The 21475-nt window shown below is 43.9% G+C and overlaps 1 protein-coding gene across 3 annotated transcripts in view; it reads left to right on the top strand.

Annotated features, from left to right (window-relative positions):
- The window catches only part of LOC147452236 (uncharacterized), a 136459-nt gene that overhangs the window by 57090 nt on the left and 57894 nt on the right, over positions 1-21475 (top strand). For all 3 annotated transcript variants that reach the window (XM_086518009.1, XM_086518008.1, XM_086518007.1), the window contains one exon: positions 19729-19878. In XM_086518009.1, the coding sequence (XP_086374135.1) occupies positions 19729-19878 (150 nt within the window). The remainder of the gene's footprint in view (positions 1-19728; positions 19879-21475) is intronic.

The raw sequence follows: 21475 nt of genomic DNA, 5'->3' as shown, positions 1-21475 counted from the left end.
CAGGAGCTTATGGATCCTGTTTCTCAATATGTCCTAAATGTGGTGATTCTTTTTTTCCGGGCAAAATGCCTACTGGACAAGATGTAGAGCAATGGATTGATTTCCTACTCAAGTAGAAAGCAGTCCGAGGGGTTTACTTTGGCGCGAGAGGGTTTTATGAGGTCTTACTAGCATGCGCAAACGACTCATGTTTTTCCCTGTGCTCTCACCAAAGACTATGAGTGTCTTATTCGTTATAAGTGCCCCGTCTGGGTTGAAGTGGTGGACTTTCCTCGCACTTGGCGTCACTTTCTTCCTCGTTCGTTGCCCAGTTGGGCAAGGTCATTTTCCCTCCTAGGCTGGATGCAAACACAAGTCGGTTTTGTATTTTGTGGGATACGGACATCCCCACACGAGTAGGCATTACGGTTGATTTCGTGGACATAGTGGTAGGAAAGCGCTTGTTCAAACTCAAATGGGGCAAATTTGCAAATTCTTCCTTTTGTTGTGGCAAATTTGGTCATATGCAGCCCAAATGTTTGGAACCAAATGTGCAGCCACCCCCTTCAACTGTCCCTACCCCTCAGTCTCCCCCACCGTTGATGTCTTCCTTTGAGGTACAAGCCAAAGGTGCTCCAGCTTCCACCTCGATAGAAGGAGTGAATAAAGGCAAAGGGAAGCAATCACAAGTGTCTACACTTTTTGCTTCTCTGAATACAAAGATAAAGGCAAAGAACAAGTTCCAACCTCTAAGGCTTGGATAGTGCCCAAGAAAACTGTTAAAGTCCGCCCTCCGGCATCTTCCCGCAACTATGTGCGCCCATTGAATATTGTCACTTAGAAAAAACTTACTTGTAATGAAAACACTTCTTTGGCTGAGGTGTCGGACAAGGTTTTTTGTTCCTACAAGGAAGTAGTTACAGGGAAAGCCTCTTCATTGCAAGGTGTCCCTCACTTGTGTTCTCCTGGTTCAGGTTATGATACGCCTCCTCATGTAGCCACCGTTGATGAGGATGCGCCAATGGGCACAAGTATTTAAGTATTTTTTGGTTTCCTCGCCCAATGTATATACCATATAGAATGCATAGTTCTTTAAATTGCATCTCCTATAATGTGCATAGGTTATGCAATCACAAGAGGTGGCTTACCTGGGACTATGTACATACATGCAAAACGGACATAGTTGATCTTTAAGAGCATAACAAGCATCATTTTGTTGGACAAACTTCTTACTTTGCAGGCTATTGGATAGCTTATGCAAGATAGCTGGCTATTCTGAAGTGCTTATGCTTGTTCGACACGAGCTCTTCTCGACACTAGTTTTCAATGACCCGGCTGAGAGATGGATGGTCATCCAATGTATTGTGAATGGGGAAGTTTTTGAATTTAGCGGACTATATGCATACACCACATTTGCTGATAGGGCACAGTTGCGGGGTGCCGTCTCCTCCTATTCTTGGCGTTCCAATGCATTTCTCTGTGGTAATTTTAATAATGCACCAAACCTTGTGGATAATACTATTGGGCACTCTCACATGCTTCATGTGGAACGACAATTTGGGGATCGTTTAATGCTGATATGTCATGGATTGGATTTGTGGCCTCGTTTGCATGAAGATGATCCAGGATCCACATTTCAACATAATGCTCAATCCATTTATCGCGCTCGATTGAATCGCTAGTATTTTTTTCATATGCAGCAGTAAGATGGCTTTGTATGCGATATGAGGATTGATTATACCCTATGTCTCCGGATCATGCTCCCATATTTTTGAAACTACATTTTTTCGCCAATGACTCGCCACCTAGGAATTGACTTTTGCATGTCTATAAGGCTTATCTCAAGCATGAACTATTTTGCACTTTGATGGTGAACATCATCCCACCTTTGATATCCAAGATGCATGTTGATATGAACACAACTTGGTTTTGATTTGTTATGTGTGTTCAATGTGTCATCCAAGATCATGGCAAGTACTATTTGTCGCAACTGAGAGAACAAGTTAAGCAGGCAAAAGATACTCGTCATAGATTAATGCACTTGGCGAACACTTCCTCTCTTACTGAGACTCATATGGCGGAGTCACTCTCTGCTTGCACTATGTTGCGACATAATGATGGGAGGAAATTGGCCAAATGGAAAGACTCGAGCTCCCCAACAGGCTTTTACAGATAAAGGCTATGTTTCTAAACATTTTTCTTCCAGCATTTGCATCATTCTAGGCAGTCTCAAGCTATGCATAGGATTAAACTTTCATCAAGGGAGTGGACCTCCCCCTTACAGGCGTTGGCATGGGCCGTGTAGTCTCATTATGGAAAGATCTTTGAGGCTCCTTTACCTCCCACACAAGAAGCTCGCCAATTGCGTCATTTGTTTCTATTGCATGTTACTCCAATTTTTTGATGCAACAGGCTTAAGACGTGGAAGTTGTTTTCATTGAGATGGAATTGTATGGTAGCTTGCTCGATTTGGGTTGCTGGAAAGCTCCCGGTTGGGATGGACTTACTGTGGAACTTTTCTTGTCATTTTGGGATTACCTCAAGCAGTCATTGTTGATAATGATGAATACGGCCTGGAAGCAGCAAGAAATGCCCTCCTCTTGGAAAGAATGCTTACTCAAGTCAATACACAAGCATGCATTATGTGAAGAGTTTTCTCATTGGCGACCAATCACGCTCATGCTTGTGGTATATAAATTGATGGCCAAAATGCTTGTTAATCGACTTAAGTACTTTCTGCATGAAGGCTTACATTAATCTCAATATGGCTTCATTCCTCGTCAGACCCTTGGCCTTTGGGACGTTTAGTAAGGTAAGGATGTCCTCTCAGTGCTTTGTTTTATGCAATCGCTACTCACCTTTTGCTTATGTATTTGGAGTCCTTGACTTCCACTAGTAGATTGCATGGCTTGACATTACCATCCGGGAAGCATTTTATCGGCCAAGCCTACGTGGATGACTCTTTATTTATGCCTTGCAATCACTATGATGATGTGGAGCATATTATGCATACTCTTCACTTGTTTGGATTGGTGGTAGGTCTCAAAGTTAATTTTTGTAAATCCAAGTTATCATCTCTGAATGAGTATGATCGACATAAGCTATTATGGAAAGGGGAGATTGTTCCTCCACTCATCATAGTTCGCCATTTGGGTTATCCGATGAGTTGGAATGTATCAGATGCGCAGAAATTGGATTGGGTACTCCAACCTCTGCATTCCAAGCTCTTTCCGTTCTGTTGTTGTGAAGTGCTTAAAGTTTGTTTCGTTTGTTCTTTTCGTTGGCATGTGGTGCCCTCCCGTTACAACGGTATCAGAGCTCCAGTCGTGTGCTTTTCTGAAAGCATATCGGTCCTTCAAAGAGTAGACGACTCTTCCAGATTTCACATGAATTTTTCCCTATGCAGGAGAGAGAGATTCAAGCAAAGCTTTTACAATTTCTGCAACAATTTGACACCACCTACACCATGTCGAACTACTCAGAAAAACCAAAGATTTTTCGAGCCATTGCTTTTCTCAGAGGCGATGCCATGCAGTGGTGGATGTCTTTAGCTACCAAAGTGCACACTCCAAGGTCTCGGCAAGCTTTCAAGAAAAATTTTGCCCAAAGTTACATACCATTTGACATCTTCTTTGAAGTGCAGCTTTTGGCAGAGGGGGATATCCTGAAATGCTTGCCACAGAAACCCTAACAAAGTACAACTTGAAATTCCTAGACATCTATCATTAGATGTCTTTCCTCGAGCCAATAGCCTTGAAGGCCCATTGTGATTGCTCTGTCATTGGACTGCTATCACTGCTACTGAAACACTATCTGCCCAAAGCCAGTTTCAACCATTCAAGAGCTTATGGACCATGCTGAGATCAGCTACAACCTTCTCGAAGGAAACTAATTTTGGTGTAGGTTTCAGGATGGAAAGCCATTCGTTTTTTCAAGCTCAATTGATCAAGATACACCGAGAATGCTTTTGAGTCTAATTGAGACACTTTTTGCACTTTGTTTGAGAATCTGTTTGACAACTTGTTTAAGAATACTGTTTGGAACTTGTTTGAAATGGATGTTATCTGTTTTGAACCTGTCTTGGTGCCCATTTGAGAATTGCTCGACTCTGGGTTTAATACTGGTTTCAATGATTTGTGACTTACTCCCGAGTGGAGTCTTGAAGAATTGTCATTTGATAATGTCTAAAACCTTGGAACGTTGTAGATTAGGTGTCGATGTTTGGGGAGCGTTTCGTTGTATGTTGGAAAACCTTGGGACGACGTAGACTGGGTGTTTGGGGATCGTTTCGTTGTATGTTGGAAAATCTTGGAACCACGTATACTGGGTGTCTGGGGAACATTTCATTGTATGCTAGAAAACCTCTAAACGACGCAGATTGGGTGTCTTGGTAGTGTTTAGTTGTATGCTTGTAACCTCCAAGCGATGCAGGGTACGGTTTGGGGAGCGTTTGGTTGTATCAGTCCTCTAAGCTCATGGCCCGTATCTTTATAGGTTATTTGCAGGGGAGTGAGGAGGTAGTCATTGAGTAGCTTCATGCCTAAGATTGTCTGTTTGGGAGAAGTGCTTAGTAGCGCTGTTCGTTGTGTCTTGTACATGCATAGTGAGCATTTGTGTTGTATTGTGACGTGACAACCACTGAATATTTCTAATTGGGTGACATTGCTTGGGTATGTAATTCTAGTTCATCGAGATACCCGTTCAAGGTTAGTGCCCGTCTGGGTGTGATGTTGGCTAATTTTGCTACGCCAGAATATCAAGAGCTCTGAAATGGAATGAGAAAACTGAATGTCCCTCGAAATGACCTTCAGATATTTTTGAGCTAACTTGAGTTGTTTTGTAGATATACTATAATAGCGGACGATTACTCTTCTTTCAAGAAGGGGGGATGTCACAAACTGCTGACGCGTCAAGTCACTGAAGATCCTAGCCAACTTGTAGATCCCGGCGGAGGGGTCTAAACCTTAAGTAGTGGAAGAAGAAGAGATTTTCACCAGCTTGCAGTTCCTCCTTGAAAGGACTAATTAATAAAAGATTTTTTACCAACTTATGGGTACCCCATTCGACGGGGCCTATAATAATAAAGTAGGACCCACAAATTCTCTTGCGAGTTCAATTGATGACACGGCAAAGTTGTACGAACGACCCAAAATTTACGTTGACTGGCTGACGTGGTAGATTCCGCATTTTACGTTGACAGGTGCTTATGTGGCTTTGTACGGCATGTTCCGCGTTTTGCGTTGATGCTTGCTGATGTGGCAGTGTACGGAATTCCCTGGTTTTGTGCTGCCAGCTTTTGACCAGTTGCTTTTGAGTTTAAAGCTTTTCATGTAAATTGCTTTTAAATGGCCAAGGGCCTTTAAATATGTGCCAAGGGCTCATACTCTGGCATACTCCCGCGTGGAGATGTAGAGCAAGGAGTACCGGTATTGTATTGAGTTGAAGCAATGTAAAGAAATATCGAAAGAGGCGCCAAGGTTTGGGGCTAGTGCTCTCTTGGGGTGGAACTCCGCCACTTCGTGCCTTGTGTGCCATGCATCTCTTTCTGTTCTATTGTTTTCGAGTGCTTAAAGTTTGTTATGTCTGTTCTTTTCCGTTGGCATGTGGTGCCCTCTTGTTACAAATTGTCCACTTGGCCACTACATGTGCGTCTCAGGATTTTCTAGTGCATTCTCATGGCTTATGTGCAGTTTTGCTTACCTTTCTTATTATGGTCTTAGTTGTGCTTGCAGTCCCTTATGTCTAGTATTTTGGAGCATTTTTGGTGCACCTCGTCTCACACAAAGGGACTCTGGCTTTTATCTATGGGCAAGTTATGTTCTCCCAAGCACCTTGGAGGGTTGAATATTTTGGATTTGTGACGTCATGTTGTGGCTCGGAAAACTACGCTATTGCGAGTTTTGGTGGAACAACGACAACCTTGGACACTCATGTTATCACATTTGTATCTGCATATTGTCATGCCATCTTTTGGTCATTGGCAGCCGACAGATTGGGATATCATTTTGGGGAAGATTGAAGGACACATTTCAGGATATCCCTCTACTTCTTCTCTCATTGTCGATTGAAAGGTTATCACCTTGCATTTGGCATGGCATGGTCGACAATCCTCTCTAGGCAATTCCCTTTGATTGGAGAGTCTGCATTGGAGCAAGGCATTCTCTTCAACTTTGGTCGAGCGGTTTCCTTGCTAGGCGTATTTTCTTTCTCTAAAAGGAATATGCCAGGTACATCAGGTGGTGGATGATATGGGTCATGTTCTTTCATTCCCTGATGCGGCGTCTCGTTTTCTGTTGGGACTCCATTACTCTCCTCTTTGGCAGGAGATTTAGAGGATGCCTGCTGATCTCTCACGCATACCTCCTTTGAATGCGGACTCCCGCTTTTCTAATTGGAATCTTGCCACTGGAATGCATTTCAGCCCGCAATGTTTATGCCCTCTTGCAATCTGATGCATGGATTGTGCATCATGGTAATCAGCTGTGGTCACTCTCGGAGTCATCCTTGTGGTGGCAACGAGCATTGTCTCGCATTTGGCAGAGTCATCTACCTCTGCAAGAAGGTGTTTTCTTGTGGCATTTCTTGGTGGCAGCTCTACCTGTTGGCAGCCTATTGCATGCACGGCATATTGCGCCTTCTCGTTGTCTCAGATGCCATGAAGCGGAGGAGACTGTGCCACACTTATTGTGGGGTTATTGTTGCTTCAGATCCTTTGTTGTGTCGGCTGCTCTTTGGCTTCGTTTCCCTTCTGGCAGTTTTCACATGGGGTGCTTCAGTCTCCACAGTCCCAGCTTTCGGTCCTTTTCTAGTTGGGTCAGATTTTGGGTTTTGTGGGACATTCGCACCACCATATCTCCTTAATGTTTCGAGGCACTGATGTTGACCCGTTTCCCTGTTTCAAATTGTTGCTTGGTCAAGTGCTGCATTTCGCTTATGATGCTGGGACATCAATCTTCATGCCTATAGGATTTATTTTGACCATTTCTAGCCCTCGAAGCATCATGGTGCTCCACTTTTTGTATCTCTTATTTTTTGTGGGTTTTTCTCTCCTTGAGGGTTCCCACATGTATATTGCATCAACAAAGGTTTACAAAAATTGTATGTGTGTCTCTCTCTCTCTCTCTCTCTCTCTCTCTCTCTCAGATGTCCTCTCTCTTTCGACCTCAATGATCTCTCTTCTCCACAGTTGCATTGTATATGTATGTGGCATAGTAGGTGTTCTCAAGTGTTTGGGGGTCCTATCGGAGTTGAGGTAGATTGGAGTCCAAGTGTCCATCAATGTTTATGAGCGTTTACAAAAGTAGCTATCCGATTTTGCACATAGTGACTGTTAATGTGTGAGAGCGTAGAGGACCTTGTCGGTTTAACTTGCATTTGAAGCCAAAACTCACATTGTACGCCTGATTGGACATCCGCTTGACTTGCATGTGCGAAATCGAGTACAAAGTTGATATTTTGGCATTTGAATAATCTAGAAGACATTGTAGACACATGGGTGCTTTATTATGCAAGCATCAACACGACATTATTTGCTCCATATGAACAAAACTGAGTGCGATAAAAACTCAGCTCGTTGGTTTTATAGAGTACAGTCTCATCATGAACTCTTTATAAACCTACCCCTACTCTAGGACATTAATATGGTGTTAGGCGCATTTTGGAAAATGATTTTTCTGGTTATAGCACAGATATGCACACACATTTGAATGATTCCCATGATGGTTTGAGCTCTCTTTTGATGGATTAGAAACTCTTTTGGATGCGTTTGTACATGGAAGGCAACTCATTGATTGTATGCAAGGTAGTTGGCTATTTTTGGGCTTGGGTTTTTTTGGTGTTGCATTTGTACATCCGTCTCCCTCTCCCTTCAGCGATGTGCACCTACCTACCCTCTCTATGCATAGTCATGCTGGATAGCTCCTTGCTCACATTGATTTTGCTAGAAAACCTCCGAACGACGCAAACGTGATGTCTGGGGAGCGTTTGGTTGCATGCTTGAACCTCCAAGCGATGCAGGCTGCGATCTGGGGAGCGTCTGGTTATATTAGTCCTCTCAACTCATGGCCCGGACCTTTTTAGGTTATTTGCAGGGGGGGTGATGAGGTAGTCGTTGAGTAGCTTTATACCGCAGACCGTTTGTCTCGGGGGAGTGCTCAACGGCGTTGTTCATTGTGTCTTTTAACATGCGTATGTGAGCATTTGTGTTGCATTGTGATGTGCCAACCACTGAATACTCCTTTGTCAGTTGCTGCGGAATCAAAATGGTGAAGATCTAGTTTTACACTTCCACAAAATCCTTTCCTTCTTTTCTTGCGTTAGTGAATACTTTGTGCTTCAATGAATGTTCCTTTTATGTTCCCCTGAAGAGGGGGGCTGAGAGAATGCAATAGAGATGGAGAGAGAGAGAGAGAGAGAGAGAGAGAGAGAGAGAGAGAGAGAGAGAGACTTTAGATTGCATAAATGGAATGTATACACAATGCAATACCTCAATGCAGAGTCTACTGACTTAACGACGACAAATCACCGCGGTAACTCCTCGGGAAGAGGCACCTCCGGGGCTGATTTGATGCACCTTGGATCCTTCTCGATGTAGGAATTGCGGATGACCACCACAGGCTGATTTGCATTCCCGATGTGAGAAGTATGATGGGCTGAAAACGCAGATCTCGACGAGGTCGATGATCGAGAACGGTGGAGCACTTGATTTCGGTGAGGGAATTGCCGAGAGGAGGCCTCAATTTGCTGCCGAAGTACCGGACCGCATCCGTCAATGGGAACTACTACGAATCTCTTCCATACCTGGTGAGGGATGGGCTGAAAACTGAAAAACGCAGGGCAGATCTGCTGTTGCTGCAGCGCTTGGGTTGAAAACCAAAACGCTGGCTGGTATGGCTGAGAATTGCCGGCGATGGGGCTGAATTTTGGAAACGCTGGCTGCTGGCTGAACTCAGCAAAAATGCTGGTTGTTCCTGCTGAGAAAACGCTGGCTGTCCTTTGCTAAAACGCTGGCTGAACTGGGCGCTTCTTTCTTCTTGCTCCAAGTGCTAGCAGATGGTTCCCTTTATAGGTGGGGAATGGGCCTTAAGTAATTATAAAGGCCTAGGTAGGGCAACTGTCCTCCAGGATTTCCAACAAATAAATCATTAAAATGATTTATTAATAATAAGTCCAGGGGGTCCAAATCTGGGTGCAATTGTTGCACATCCGTCCACCTGGGAATCCGATCGACGTGCAGTCTGGCACATTGGATTCCTCTAACCTAGAACTACATGCTTGACATGTGTTAGGTGCAGCGGAAGTGAATGTTGAACTTTGCTCGAGATGAGTGCTCCGAACTGTGCTCAAGGGTTCCTTTTACTTACGGAAGGGAGAGCCTTCCGTTCCTTTAGTGAGAGAGTGCAATGGACACAAACAAAGTGGTGAACACTGTGAATGAACGTGCTAACACTGAGAGATAGAGAGAGAAGAATACGACACGAGAATGTTGTCAAACCCTCCTCCGAAGGCCCCACTCTCTATGGCGAGAGCGGTCTACTTACGATTGCACAAATCTCTACAATGCTTGGACTTGCCGACGATGTCGACGACGATGAGGACGACGACGAGACGGGCTGAAATCCGGAAATGCTAAGGGTTGAAATCTGCAAATCTTTATCTGCTGAATTCTCACTCTATGCCGGTGACGATGTCGATGACGGCGGTACGACGACGACGACGCGCTCAGAGTCTGCGTTTTCCGGACTGAATCAGCAAACTTCGCGGAATCTGACCGTGCGGCGAGCATCTGCTGTCGAAAGGTGAGATCTATGAGGTTCGAGGGTTGTTCTGCGATGTTTTAAGGCTGAAAACTGAAAAACGCTGGTCCTACCGCTGATTCCATCGCGAAGATCTGCAAAAACGTTGAGGTTGTTCTGCAAACCGAACACACGCTAGGGCTGAATTTTGCTGTCTGGTCAAATCTGCTATGGATCTGTTGATGCAACTGCTAACGCTAGGGGATCTGCTGCCTTGTGGTCGCCGAGGCTGCTGTGCAATGCAAAAACGCCAAGGCTGATCAGAACCTGAAAATGCTAGGCCTTCTGTTGAGAGAAAACGCTAAAGTTGTCGCGGGTATTGGTCTTGCTGAGAAGTTGGCTGTTGAGCAAGGTGTTCTTGCTACCTCTTCTGCCAGAAAGTGCTAGCGCTAGGTTTCTATATATACAAACTTAGCAAAATTGCCCTACCTACTTTCCAACAAAAGTCACTTAAAAATAATAAGTGAAAAATGTCAAAAATAGGTGTATGCATTGTAAAAATGCTCCTGATGGGTTCTGATGGAAATCTGATGATCATGCTGTGTGCAACCAAAGGATATGCATCCACTCTAAGTGTTTGGACATGCACGGTCTGCGAACTGACTCACAAAAGTGCCAGATCACTTCCTATTCTAGACTGACTGGACTGACTGAACCCTTGCCATGCTGTAGCTTGTCCACGGACACATAGGGTTGGATGTGTCACGTGACATCCCCTCCTTTTCAAAGTGAGGTACTGATACTGAACTGTATGGCGTCGAGAGAGATCGCCAACAGAGTCTGGAATCTTGGAAAGGACTCTTCGCCGGCCCACTCCAATGCGTGGGTCGTGCGATACTTGAACTTCATAAAGGTCTACAACGCTTGCTTCTTTGGGTTGCGCTGAAAGCGACACAGTCTTGTGTGTCTCCTTCAATGCTTCCACTTCTTCTATGGACGTAGGTCCACCTTCTTCAAGAATCTCCGAGGCTGAAAATTCCTGAAACCACTTCCAACACAAAAACATGAACATACCTATTCCATGTAAAGTGACTGGAAAAAATATTTTCCTAAAAGATTGTGCATGCAATGTAGATGAGCAAATAGACGGAGTGCCAAACCGTTCACCACACACACACAAACACTGAGATCGACTCTTATCTTGTTGATCTAAATCACAAGACTGTGCATGCAATGTAGATGAACAAATAGACGGAGTGCCAAACCGTTCACCACACACACACAAACACTGAGATCGACTCTTATCTTGTTGATCTTGTTGCAATTCACAACGGAAATGCCCATGCTTGGTGCTCATACTTGTTTGTGCTCTTTCTATGACCGTGTCGTGCCAAGGAAGAGACATGGAATGTGACTTCCTTGAATGCATACTTTTCAGCTTTTCATGAATATTCCGCATACATCCGTGCTTATCCATGAGTGAAACGTGCTCAACGTACAATATGTCATGCCTAGGAAAAGGGATCACATAAAGACGCTGACTAAAATATAGGAAACGATCACGAATGAAACACTTGTACAATGCGTGTTGACTAATCATTTGAACACTTAGTACTTTTTCTGGGGGTCTTTGGACCTAGGCTCGAGACCAAGATCGGTTTGTCGTGTTTGATCGAATCTGCCTAGGTGTTTGCTGTGGACCTCGACTCGAAAACCAAGATCGATTCTTTCTGAGGGGGTTCTTTGGACCTTGACTCAAGAGCCAAGATTGGTTCTTCGTGATTGATCGAATCTGCAATGAGGTTAGCTTCACTAGAAAAAGTATCAACTAACACATCATCCTTGTGAACAATCACATCATCTTCATGCAAATCATCATGCTTGTGAGAAATCACATCTTGATCATCATGCAAATCATCATGCTTGTCCTTATCATCCAAATCATGATGCTCATCATTATCATGCAATGCATCATGCAAATTGTCACAAGGCGGGCACAACGTGCCAATAGAAAAGAACAGACTGAACAAACTTTTGACACTTCAATAACAATTGAATTGAAAGAGAGAGAGACGACACGCGACACGGAGTGGCAGAATTCCACCCCAGAGAGTATTGGCCCCAAACTTTGGCGCCCCTTTCGGTATTTCTTTATATTGCATCAACAATGTACAAGCCGGTACTCAAGACTCCGCACCTTGTCCAGGAAGCATGCCAGAGAATGAGCCCTAACCGCATATTTAAAGGCCCTTGGACTGAAAAGCAATTATAGTGAAAAGCCTTCAAAACTCAAAAGCTTCTGGTTCAAAAGCAAAGCCAAAAAACTGCCAGCTTTTCGTAAATCGCATTAGTGTCCGTACAGCAGGCCACGTGTCATCAGCTAGCACAAATTTCGAAAATCCGCCTGCTGCCCATAGGGTTAGGGTTAGGGTTTCTGCAGTTTTAGGGTTAGGATTTCCAGAATTAGGGTTTCCAGGTTTTAGGGTTAGGGTTTCCATAATTAGGGTTGCAGGTTTTAGGGTTAGGGTTTTGAGAATTAGGGTTTTAGCAATAAGGGTTTTTGGCAAAAATTAGGGTTAGGGTTTCTGCTCTCGGGCAACCACGTCATCATTTTGTGACACTTCTTCTGTTACTTGTTCTTCTTAGGGTTTAGGCCTCTCGGCCACATCTGTAAGTTGGCTCCATTCTTTAGGCTTTTACACGTCAGCAGTTTGTTACATCTCCCCTACTTGAAAGAGAGTAATCGTCCGCGATTACAGCATATCTGCAAAACAACTCAAGTTAGCTCAAAAAATTTCCGAGGGACATTCCGAGGGACAATCAGTTTGCTCTTTTGATCAAGTAGTTAGCTTCTCCTTTCTGCTCTTTTGATCAAGGAGTTAGCTTCTCCTTTTGGCTGTTTTGATCAAGGAGTTAGCTTCTCCTTTATGCTCTTTTGATCAAGGAGTTAGCTTCTCCTTTCGTCCAGAGATCGGAACTCTTGATATTCCGGCGTAGTAAAATTAGCCATCACACCTAGACTGTACTGATCTTCCAGGGGTGTCTTGATGTACTAAAATTACATACCCAGGCAATCTCATCCAATTAGAAATATTCAATGGTTGGCACATCACAATGCAACACAAATGCTTACATATGCATGTTACAAGACATAGAAACATAAAGCCGCCGATGAACACTCTTCCCGCATAACCTAACAAGGTCCGGGCCTGGAGATATTCAACGTCTCCCTCATCACTTCTCCCGCATAACCTAAAAAGGTCCGGGCCGGGAGATATAGAGGCCTTTTACAACCAAACGCCCCCCCCAGGCCGCAGCCTGTGTCGTTTGGAGGAGCTGAGAGTAACCACTGCTCAGACTTCTTAATACTCCTCCCGCATAACCATCCAGGTCCGGGCCGAGAGTCACAACAACAATTATTTTACAAGCATACAACCAAACGCTCCCCAGGCATCGGCCTGCGTCGTTCGGAGGTTTTCAAACGTACAACGAAATGCTCCCCAAGTATCGGCATGCGTCGTTCCGAGGTTCAAACAATATCAAAACAATATTTCTCACTTCTTCACCCGAGAGTGAAAATCACCAATCATTGAAACCAGTATCAAACCAGAGTCAAACAATTCAAATCGGTACCAAAACAGGTTCAAAACAGATACCATCCATTTCAAACAAATTCCAAACAGGATCACCAAACAAGATCAAACAGAACTCAAACTTAAAAAGCAATCTCGACATCAGTCGAGCTCGAAAAGTCGACCGACTTTCCATCTTGAAACCTACACCAAAAATTAGGGTTAGGTTCCTTCCATGAGGTTGTAGTCGAGCACAGCATGGTCCGTCAGCTCTTGGACAAACAATGTTGCTTTGGCGGTGATGGTAGTCCCAAGATAGCAATCGCACTAAACCTCCAAGGTCATCTGCTCGTGAAGAGACATCTGCTGAGAGATGTCGAGAAATTTCAAGATATAATCTGCTAGGGTTTCCATGGCAAACATTTCAGGATACCCCACTTTGCTAGAAGTTGCACTCCGAAGGAAGATGTCAGAAACCATACAACTTCGGGCAAATTTTTTTCTTGAAAGCTTGCCAAGTACTTTGAGTATGCTGCTTGGTAGCTATCAACATCTGCATGGCACTGCCTCTGAAAAAAACAGTGACTCGAAACAAATCTTGGATCCTTCTTCTGCAAGTGATCTTATTGGCTTATGCCCTGTAAGACATGAGCGGTGAAGACGGGAGCGCGCCCGATGCGCGATGAAGTAAGGGTGGGAGTCGCTAACAAGATCCCTCAAATAAAATTCCAATGATCCCTCAAATAAAATTCCAATAGCTCTATTTGCACTTTTGTAGGACCGGTATGCTTTTAGAAAAGCACACACCTGATGCTCTGATACAACTGTCACAAGGCGGGCACCACGTGCCAATAGAAAAGAACAAACTAAACAAACTTTTAGCACTTCAATAACAATTGAACTGAAAGAGAGAGAGAGACGACACGCGACACGGAGTGGCGGAATTCCACCCCAGAGAGTATTGGCCCCAAACCTTGGCACCCCTTTCGGTATTTCTTTATATTGCATTAACATTGTACAAGCCGGTACTCAAGACTCTGTACCTTCTCCAGGAAGCATGCGAGAGAATGAGCCCTAACCTCATATTTAAAGGCCCTTGGCCTGAAAAGTAGTTATAGTGAAAAGCCTTCAAAACTCAAAAGCTTCTGGTCCAAAAGCAAAGCCAAAAAGCTGCCAGTTTTTCGTAAATCGCGTTAGTGTCCGTACAACAGGCCACGTGTCATCAGCTAGCGCAAATTTCGGAAATCTCCCTGTTGTCCTTAGGGTTAGGGTTAGGGTTTCTGCAGTTTTAGGGTTAAGGTTTCCAAAATTAGGGTTTGCAGGTTTTAGGGTTAGGGTTTCTAGAATTAGGGTTTGCAGATTTTAGGGTTAGGGTTTCTAGAATTAGGGTTGCAGGTTTTAGGGTTAAGGTTTCCAGAATTAGGGTTTCGGCAATTAGGGTTTTTGCTCTCGGGCAACCACGTCATCACTTTGTGACACTTCTTCTGTTACTTGTTCTTCTTAGGGTTTAGGCCTCTCGGCCACATTTGTAAGTTGGCTCCATTCTTTAGGCTTTGACACGTCAGCAGTTTGTTACACAAATCCTGTGTGTTATGAGTTGGAGAAGAAGAGAGTGAGAGAGTCTCCTTTTACCGAATCTCTTGCATTTGTGCCTGCACTTGAGAAAAGAGTCGCAACAACTCTTGCATGTGTTGCGCTTGCTCATGCTCACGCTCTATGGTTGCCTTTCTTTCTGCTTTTCTTTCTGCATGTCTGCGATCCATTTCTGCTTTTCCTTCTTTGCATTCACGATCAAATTCTGTCATTCTTTCTGCTTTTCTTGCTTTTCTTGCTTTTCTTGCTTTTCTTGCTTCGCATTCGAACTTCCTGTCCATAAACATTTGCTCCAACTCTTCCATAGGAGTTAGTGCCATCCTTGGCATAGATGGGGAAGTGGAAGGGTCAGAAAATCCTCCTGGTGGGGAAAATTCTTCTTCGCCTCTCTCATGCTCATCACCTCCAAGCGAAGTATCCATTCCGCTTCGAGTGATGACCATCCACTGAAGTCGTGGGTTCTTAAGTTCACGAGGAACTTGGGTTCTTGGGGGTCTTGGGTTCTTGCGATTCTTGATGGTCTTGAGGTTCTTGCGGTTCTTCTTTCTCTTGCAATCTGTGTTAGGGAAGGATCTTCTCTTCACCCGAGTGCTGCTCTTTTCCGTGGGCGCACCCCTTGGCGGCCTTGCGCTCACACCAAGGTTGCTTTTTCCCACCTCATGTCGATTGGCCGGCCGCTAAGTGCACGGTCCGCTCTCAATGAGTGAAAAGAGGCACAACGGGAGGCTGGACAAGCCCTTCTTTCTTGGGTTTCCTGTCACTCTTCAAAAACACGACTAGGAATTGACATGCCCAAGAAATCTTGGGTTACGTGCGATCGTAACAAGCAAAAAAAATTATGTGGTTCTTTCCTTGAGTGATATAGAACACTGCCAAAGCTCTGATACCAATGTTAGGTGCAGCGGAAGTGAACGTTGAACTTTGCTCAAGATGAGTGCTTCGAACTGTGCTTCGATGATGACGGTACGACGACGACGCACTGAAAACGCAGATGCTGAAGTCTGCGTTTTCCGGGCTGAATCAACAAACTTCGCGGAATCTGACCGTGCGGCAACGTAACCACGAAACGTTTCAAGGCCAAAACGTTTCACACTGAAACGCGGTGTTTCACCACGAAATGTTTCAGTCCAAAATTAGAGCACAGTGAAACGTGAGACCGAAACGTGCGTTTAGCGACTTTGAAACTAAAACTATGGTACCTTCTTGTTAGTGAAACGGCTTGTGTTTCACTTGGTGAGCGGAACGTTTCAAGGCCCGAAACGTTTCACCTGTCCCGACGTGTCGAAACGCGTTTCATGATGACGCTGCCCTGTGGCGAGGATCTGCTGCAGGAAGGTGAGATCTGCGAGTTCCGGAGGTTGTTCTGCGGTGTCTAAGGGCTGAAAACTGAAAACGTACCTACGGCTGATTCCGTCGCGAAGATCTGCAAAAACGCTGAGGTTGTTCTGCAAACCAAAAACGCTAGGGCTGAATTCTGTTGTCTGGTCAAATCTGCTATGGATCTGCTGATGCAACTGGTAACGCTAGGGGATCTGCTGTCTTGTGGTCGCCGAGGCTGCTCTGCAATGCAAAAACGCCAAGGCTGATCTGAAACTCAAAACGCTAGGCCTTTTGTTGAGAGAAAACGCTAGAGTTGTCGCGGTATTGGTCTTGCTTAGAAGTTGGCTGTTGAGCAAGGTGCTCTTGCTGCCTCTTCTGCCAGAAAGTGCTAGCGCTAGGTTTCTATATATACAAACTTAGCAAAATTGCCCTACCTACTTTCCAACAAAAGTCACTTAAAAATAATAAGTGAAAAATATCAAAAATAGGGAAAATAGGTGTATGCACTGTAAAAATGCTCCTGATGGGTTCTGATGGAAATCTGATGATCATGCTGTGTGCAACCAAAGGATATGCATCAGTGTCTGGACATGCACGGTCTGCGAACAGACTCGCAAAAGTGCCAGATCACTTCCTATTCTAGACTGACTGGACTAACTGAACCCTTGTCATGCTGTAGCCTGTCCACGAACACATAGGGTTGGATGTGTCACGTGACAACATGCCAGATGCCCATCGTAGTGTAATAACATCTGTCAAAACGCGTATACAAACCATTTATGCAAGAGGGTTCCAAAAATGGAAAACCTAATCTAATGGGTTTGTCCGGACATCAGGTCTTGGGAACAGGCTCACAAAATTGCCTGTACTAATCCTCCTAGGATTCTAGATATCCCTATCTAGGAAGAAGGGCAAAACTGGCTCTGGAAGTCGATGAAGTATGTCCATGTGGCACCCAGAGCCATGTGCACGTGACATCCTTATGGTGGATGAGATACTTCTGGGAAGTCAACGACCAGGATATCAAGTTTCCATCTGGAGTGAGGCTTCTTATTGGATGAGATTCTTTTGGGAAGCCAACGACCCAAGAAATCAAGAGCCCCGATTTGGAACGAGAAACTGATTGTCCCTTAGAATGTCCCTCGAAATGACCCTCGGAAATTTATGAGCTAACTTGAGTTGTTTTGCAGATATGTTGTAATCGCGGACGATTACTTTCTTTCAAGAAGGGGGATTGTCACAAATTGCTGACATGTCAAGCCACTGAAAAACGGAGCTGACTTGCAAATCTCGGCCGAGGGGCCTAAACCCTAAGTGAAGAAGCAGAAGCAGCAGAAGAAGTTTTACCAACTTGCAAAGTCTTGCCGAGTGGCCTATTTTTAAAGAAGATTTTCCACCAACTTATGGGGCCCCGTCCAATGGGGCCCAAGTGACATAAAGACATTAAAATAAAGGACCATCGCACACACAACTGATGACGTGGCAGAAGATGTATAGAATTCCGCAATTCACGCTGACATGCTGATGTGGGAGTCATTACGGAATTCCGCAATTCACGCTGACGTGGCAAGCGATACGAAATTTTGCGTTTACGTTGGCGGTGCCTCGTAGCATCTGTACAGATTTCCCCGTTTTGCGGGCTGGCAGCTTTTGGACAAGATGCTTTTAGGCCAGTTGCTTTTGAGTTTACTACTTTTCATGTAACTGCTTTTGAGACCAAGGGCCTTTAAATGTGTAGAGGGCACCAAGGTTTGGGGCCAATACTCTCTAGGGTGGAATTCCGCCACTCCGTGTCGTGTGTGCTCTCTCTCTTTCAGTTCAGTTGTTATTGAAGTGCTAAAAGTCTGTTCAGTCTGTTCTTTTCCGTTGGCACGTGGTGCCCGTCTTGTGACAAGGCCCCTTGTTCTTGTTGACATCTTTTCTTGCTCAGAAGGGGATTAGATGGCACATTTGATATGTCTTTTGATGTTGATCATGAAGATGGTTTTGTATGCAATGACATGGTTGATTTTTCTTGGTTTGATCAACATTTATGTGGTATGGCCTTTTGATCAAGTGGAAGATGAGCTTGTTATGCTTTATTGGCTATTGCTTAGCATGAATGCTCTAGCCGACTTGGGTGGTATATTAGGCGCTTTTTGAAAATATGCTTTTTTGTATATAGCATAGATATGTGTACACATTTGAATGATGCCACGATCTTCAAGTGCATTTGTTGGCGTGTGCTGGAAATCCTGATTCCTTGGCAAGGCAGGTTCTTTCTAGCTATGCTTGTGGTCTCTTGGGTGTGCGTGTACTAGTAAAGTAAGGAATCACTTGCCTTTGAGTTGTGGTTTTGCGGGAGTTCTTTTGATATGGTTTGTGGTGCTCATTTTGTATGCTGAGCACTATTGACATTGCTATAGAGGCCTTGTTCTTGTTTGACCAACAATGTGAGTACTATGTAGTTGTTGTCGAGGCTATGCATGATAAATTTGATGACCTTATTCTTCTTGTGTGGGTCAGTAGTGAAGTTCAGTTGGCATGTGTTCAAGCATTGTATTAATTTGGTTTTGTTTCACCTCTTCTAAGGCGGTATGTAGTAGAGTCTTTGTTTAGCCTCTCCTATAACCTGTAACTTCAGACTTTATCCGACCTAGGGAAGTTTTTTTATTCGAGTTTTGGATCACATCTCGCATTTGAAGCAATTACCCACATCTTTTTGTATGGTATGTAGTAGTTTTGGAAGCATTGGGATCACACAAAAACCTTTCATAACGGTCAAAAAAGTGTAAAATTGCTTTTAAAAAGGACAAATCTTGTTAAAATTTTGTGTTCCATTTTACTCCTTTGTATGAGTCTGTGACGTGTGTATGCTAGGGGAAGCTTGTGTTGTCATTAATTTTTCAGCTTAAAAAAAAATCCTCCAAATTATCTTCTTGTTATTTCCCATAGTGCTATCATCAAGTTTTCCCCTTGATGCTATGCTACATTTGCGTATTGATTAATGCAATACTTGAATCAATCTGGGCACCACAAAACGACACAAAAATCGAGTCAAAAGATTGTTGTAGATCATTTCCAGCCCTTGTCTCTGATAAAGATATGAGCTTGGATTCCTTCTCTGCTAGCTTTTCATCGTAGGTTTCCTGGGGCTCTTTAAATACAGTGAAAGGTTCTCGTTTCAGTTGTATCAGTTCATTAGGTTCTCTATGGATTTTGTTTAGATTATCCAGGTCCCAGGGTTGTATTGGCTTTGTGCCTCACTCAACTGACGTGCCAAAGCCTAGTTTGTTTTTCATATGATTAATTAGAGTTTTGTGGTTTTGTGGGAAGGGAGAAGGAGAGTTTTTCTCTTGTTGTTGTTGGGGGGGCGGGGGCGAAGGCTTCTATATGGGCTACAATTTGTAAATGTTTAGATAACCTATAAAAATCAAGCTATATTTTGACTTTGTATGGAAGGCTTGTTTGTCTTTTGTTTGAAAATCAAGTCTTGTTTAGGGATATTTTTATCTTGATATAAGACCATGTACTTTTTTTGCATGTGACAGCCAGGAAAAAGAGAAGATGTACAACTACTTGGAGAGTGGCTGCAGCATTCAATGAACCGAAATTGTCATGAAAATTCAGATGGGCAGTTTGAAGATGCAGAAGCAGCCTTTATCTTGCATTCGATTGCATTTCTTGAAATTGTTAGGCAGGTAGATTCTGTATTTTTGTATTTTAATGGTATGCAAGCATGCACATAGAAGCTGAACAGCGAGCTCCAGTTTCTCCCCTAAGTTTTTGTGAGGATTGTGAGGTTCTGGACCATGTAGTAGTTGACTCTCTCAAGAGTGGCTACAGGCTGCAAAGCCCTAAGGCAGTTTGCAGGGGGGATGGAGACACCATTTTCAGGCATATTGTCGTTGTTGCTATTTGTGGTGGTTCTAGCTATGAAAGCCAATTTTGCTCATGGACATACTCTTCCAGGTTTCAGATGACAAAAGGCTTCTCACTATAGACTCAAATATGATGTTGCAAACTGTAACAGACTTGGACACTCCAAGTCAAGAATCTACCGCGACAACACCAAATAACCACTTCAAAATAGTTCACAGTTCACAATTTTATTTGACACTGGCCTGGCGGAGTTCCGTGCCTAGAGATATTGGCCCCAAAGACTGGCGGTATTTCTTTTTGTATTAATATGAGTTCAAAGTACAAGAGTGTGGGCAGGCGCTCACACTCAGACTCTTGCGTCCAGATGCTCTGAGTTGTGAGAGGCCAGCTCGTTTAACTTTATTTAAAGGTTACATGGGATGCTATTAGCAGACACTGACTGTTAGTACCTACGTACTAGGAACACACATCTACCACATGTACCAATCGACAATCACATCACATAACATCACAGGACATCACAAGACATCACATGACATTCAACATTCATTCGGATCTTAGACCATGATTTATCGGCAATGTAGCTAGTAATCGCATCTAGATCCAGTCGGGACCTCATAGATGTCCGATTGACTAACCCCTATTGCAACCATGTCCATTCGAGATCATTTAGACCAAAATGCTGCAATCATTTCGTCTATCAGTTTCTGCACTTAAAAACAAGTCAAGGACAAATCAGTTTCATATTCAGGAATTCCATTTCATAAAGTCATACAGTAGAATATTGTGAACTCTCAGTATCCCTGAAGCTCAAAGAGACATCAGTGACTCTAGTACTCTAAAAATCGAGGCATCTGTTGACAAAGGAGCGGAGAAACTTCCCTCTTGTGCATCCCATTGCACCAGATCTCCGGCCAAGCTGAATTCTGGGTTTAATTTGGAATAGACTATGCCAAACCAAAAGCTTCAAGGTGAAGGTTCACAATCTGAGGAGTATCTGCTAGGTCCTCCTCCTCTATCCACTTTGCATCCAATGCAGGATAGTTCTTGAATTTAATTAAGAACCGCCTTCTTACTTTACTCTTATTCTTTGTGTCCTTATGTGCCAAAATCTATTTCGGAACAAGGATCTCTTCGTTTTCCTCCACTTCGTGTTGCTCATCTGGCTCCCCATCATCCGGCACATCGCCTTTGAAAGGTCTCAAGAGACTCACATGAAATGCATTGTGAATCGTCCAAGTGTCGGGCAATTTCAGTTGGAAGGAGACATCATTGATCTTTTCGGAGATCTGGAAAGGTCCGTAGTATCTCATACTAAGCTTTGGAAAAAGCCTCTCCTTTCCCTTCTTCTTTCTCAAGCGTGCCTTCTCAAAATGTAAGAGCACCCAATCATCCTCCAATTTCAAATCGCGACGA

This window comes from Adiantum capillus-veneris, chromosome 8 (genome assembly GCF_014529385.1).
Source record: "Adiantum capillus-veneris isolate H3 chromosome 8, ASM1452938v2, whole genome shotgun sequence".
Classification (NCBI taxonomy): Eukaryota; Viridiplantae; Streptophyta; class Polypodiopsida; order Polypodiales; family Pteridaceae; genus Adiantum; species Adiantum capillus-veneris.
This window is presented reverse-complemented; position numbering and strand designations above follow the sequence as displayed.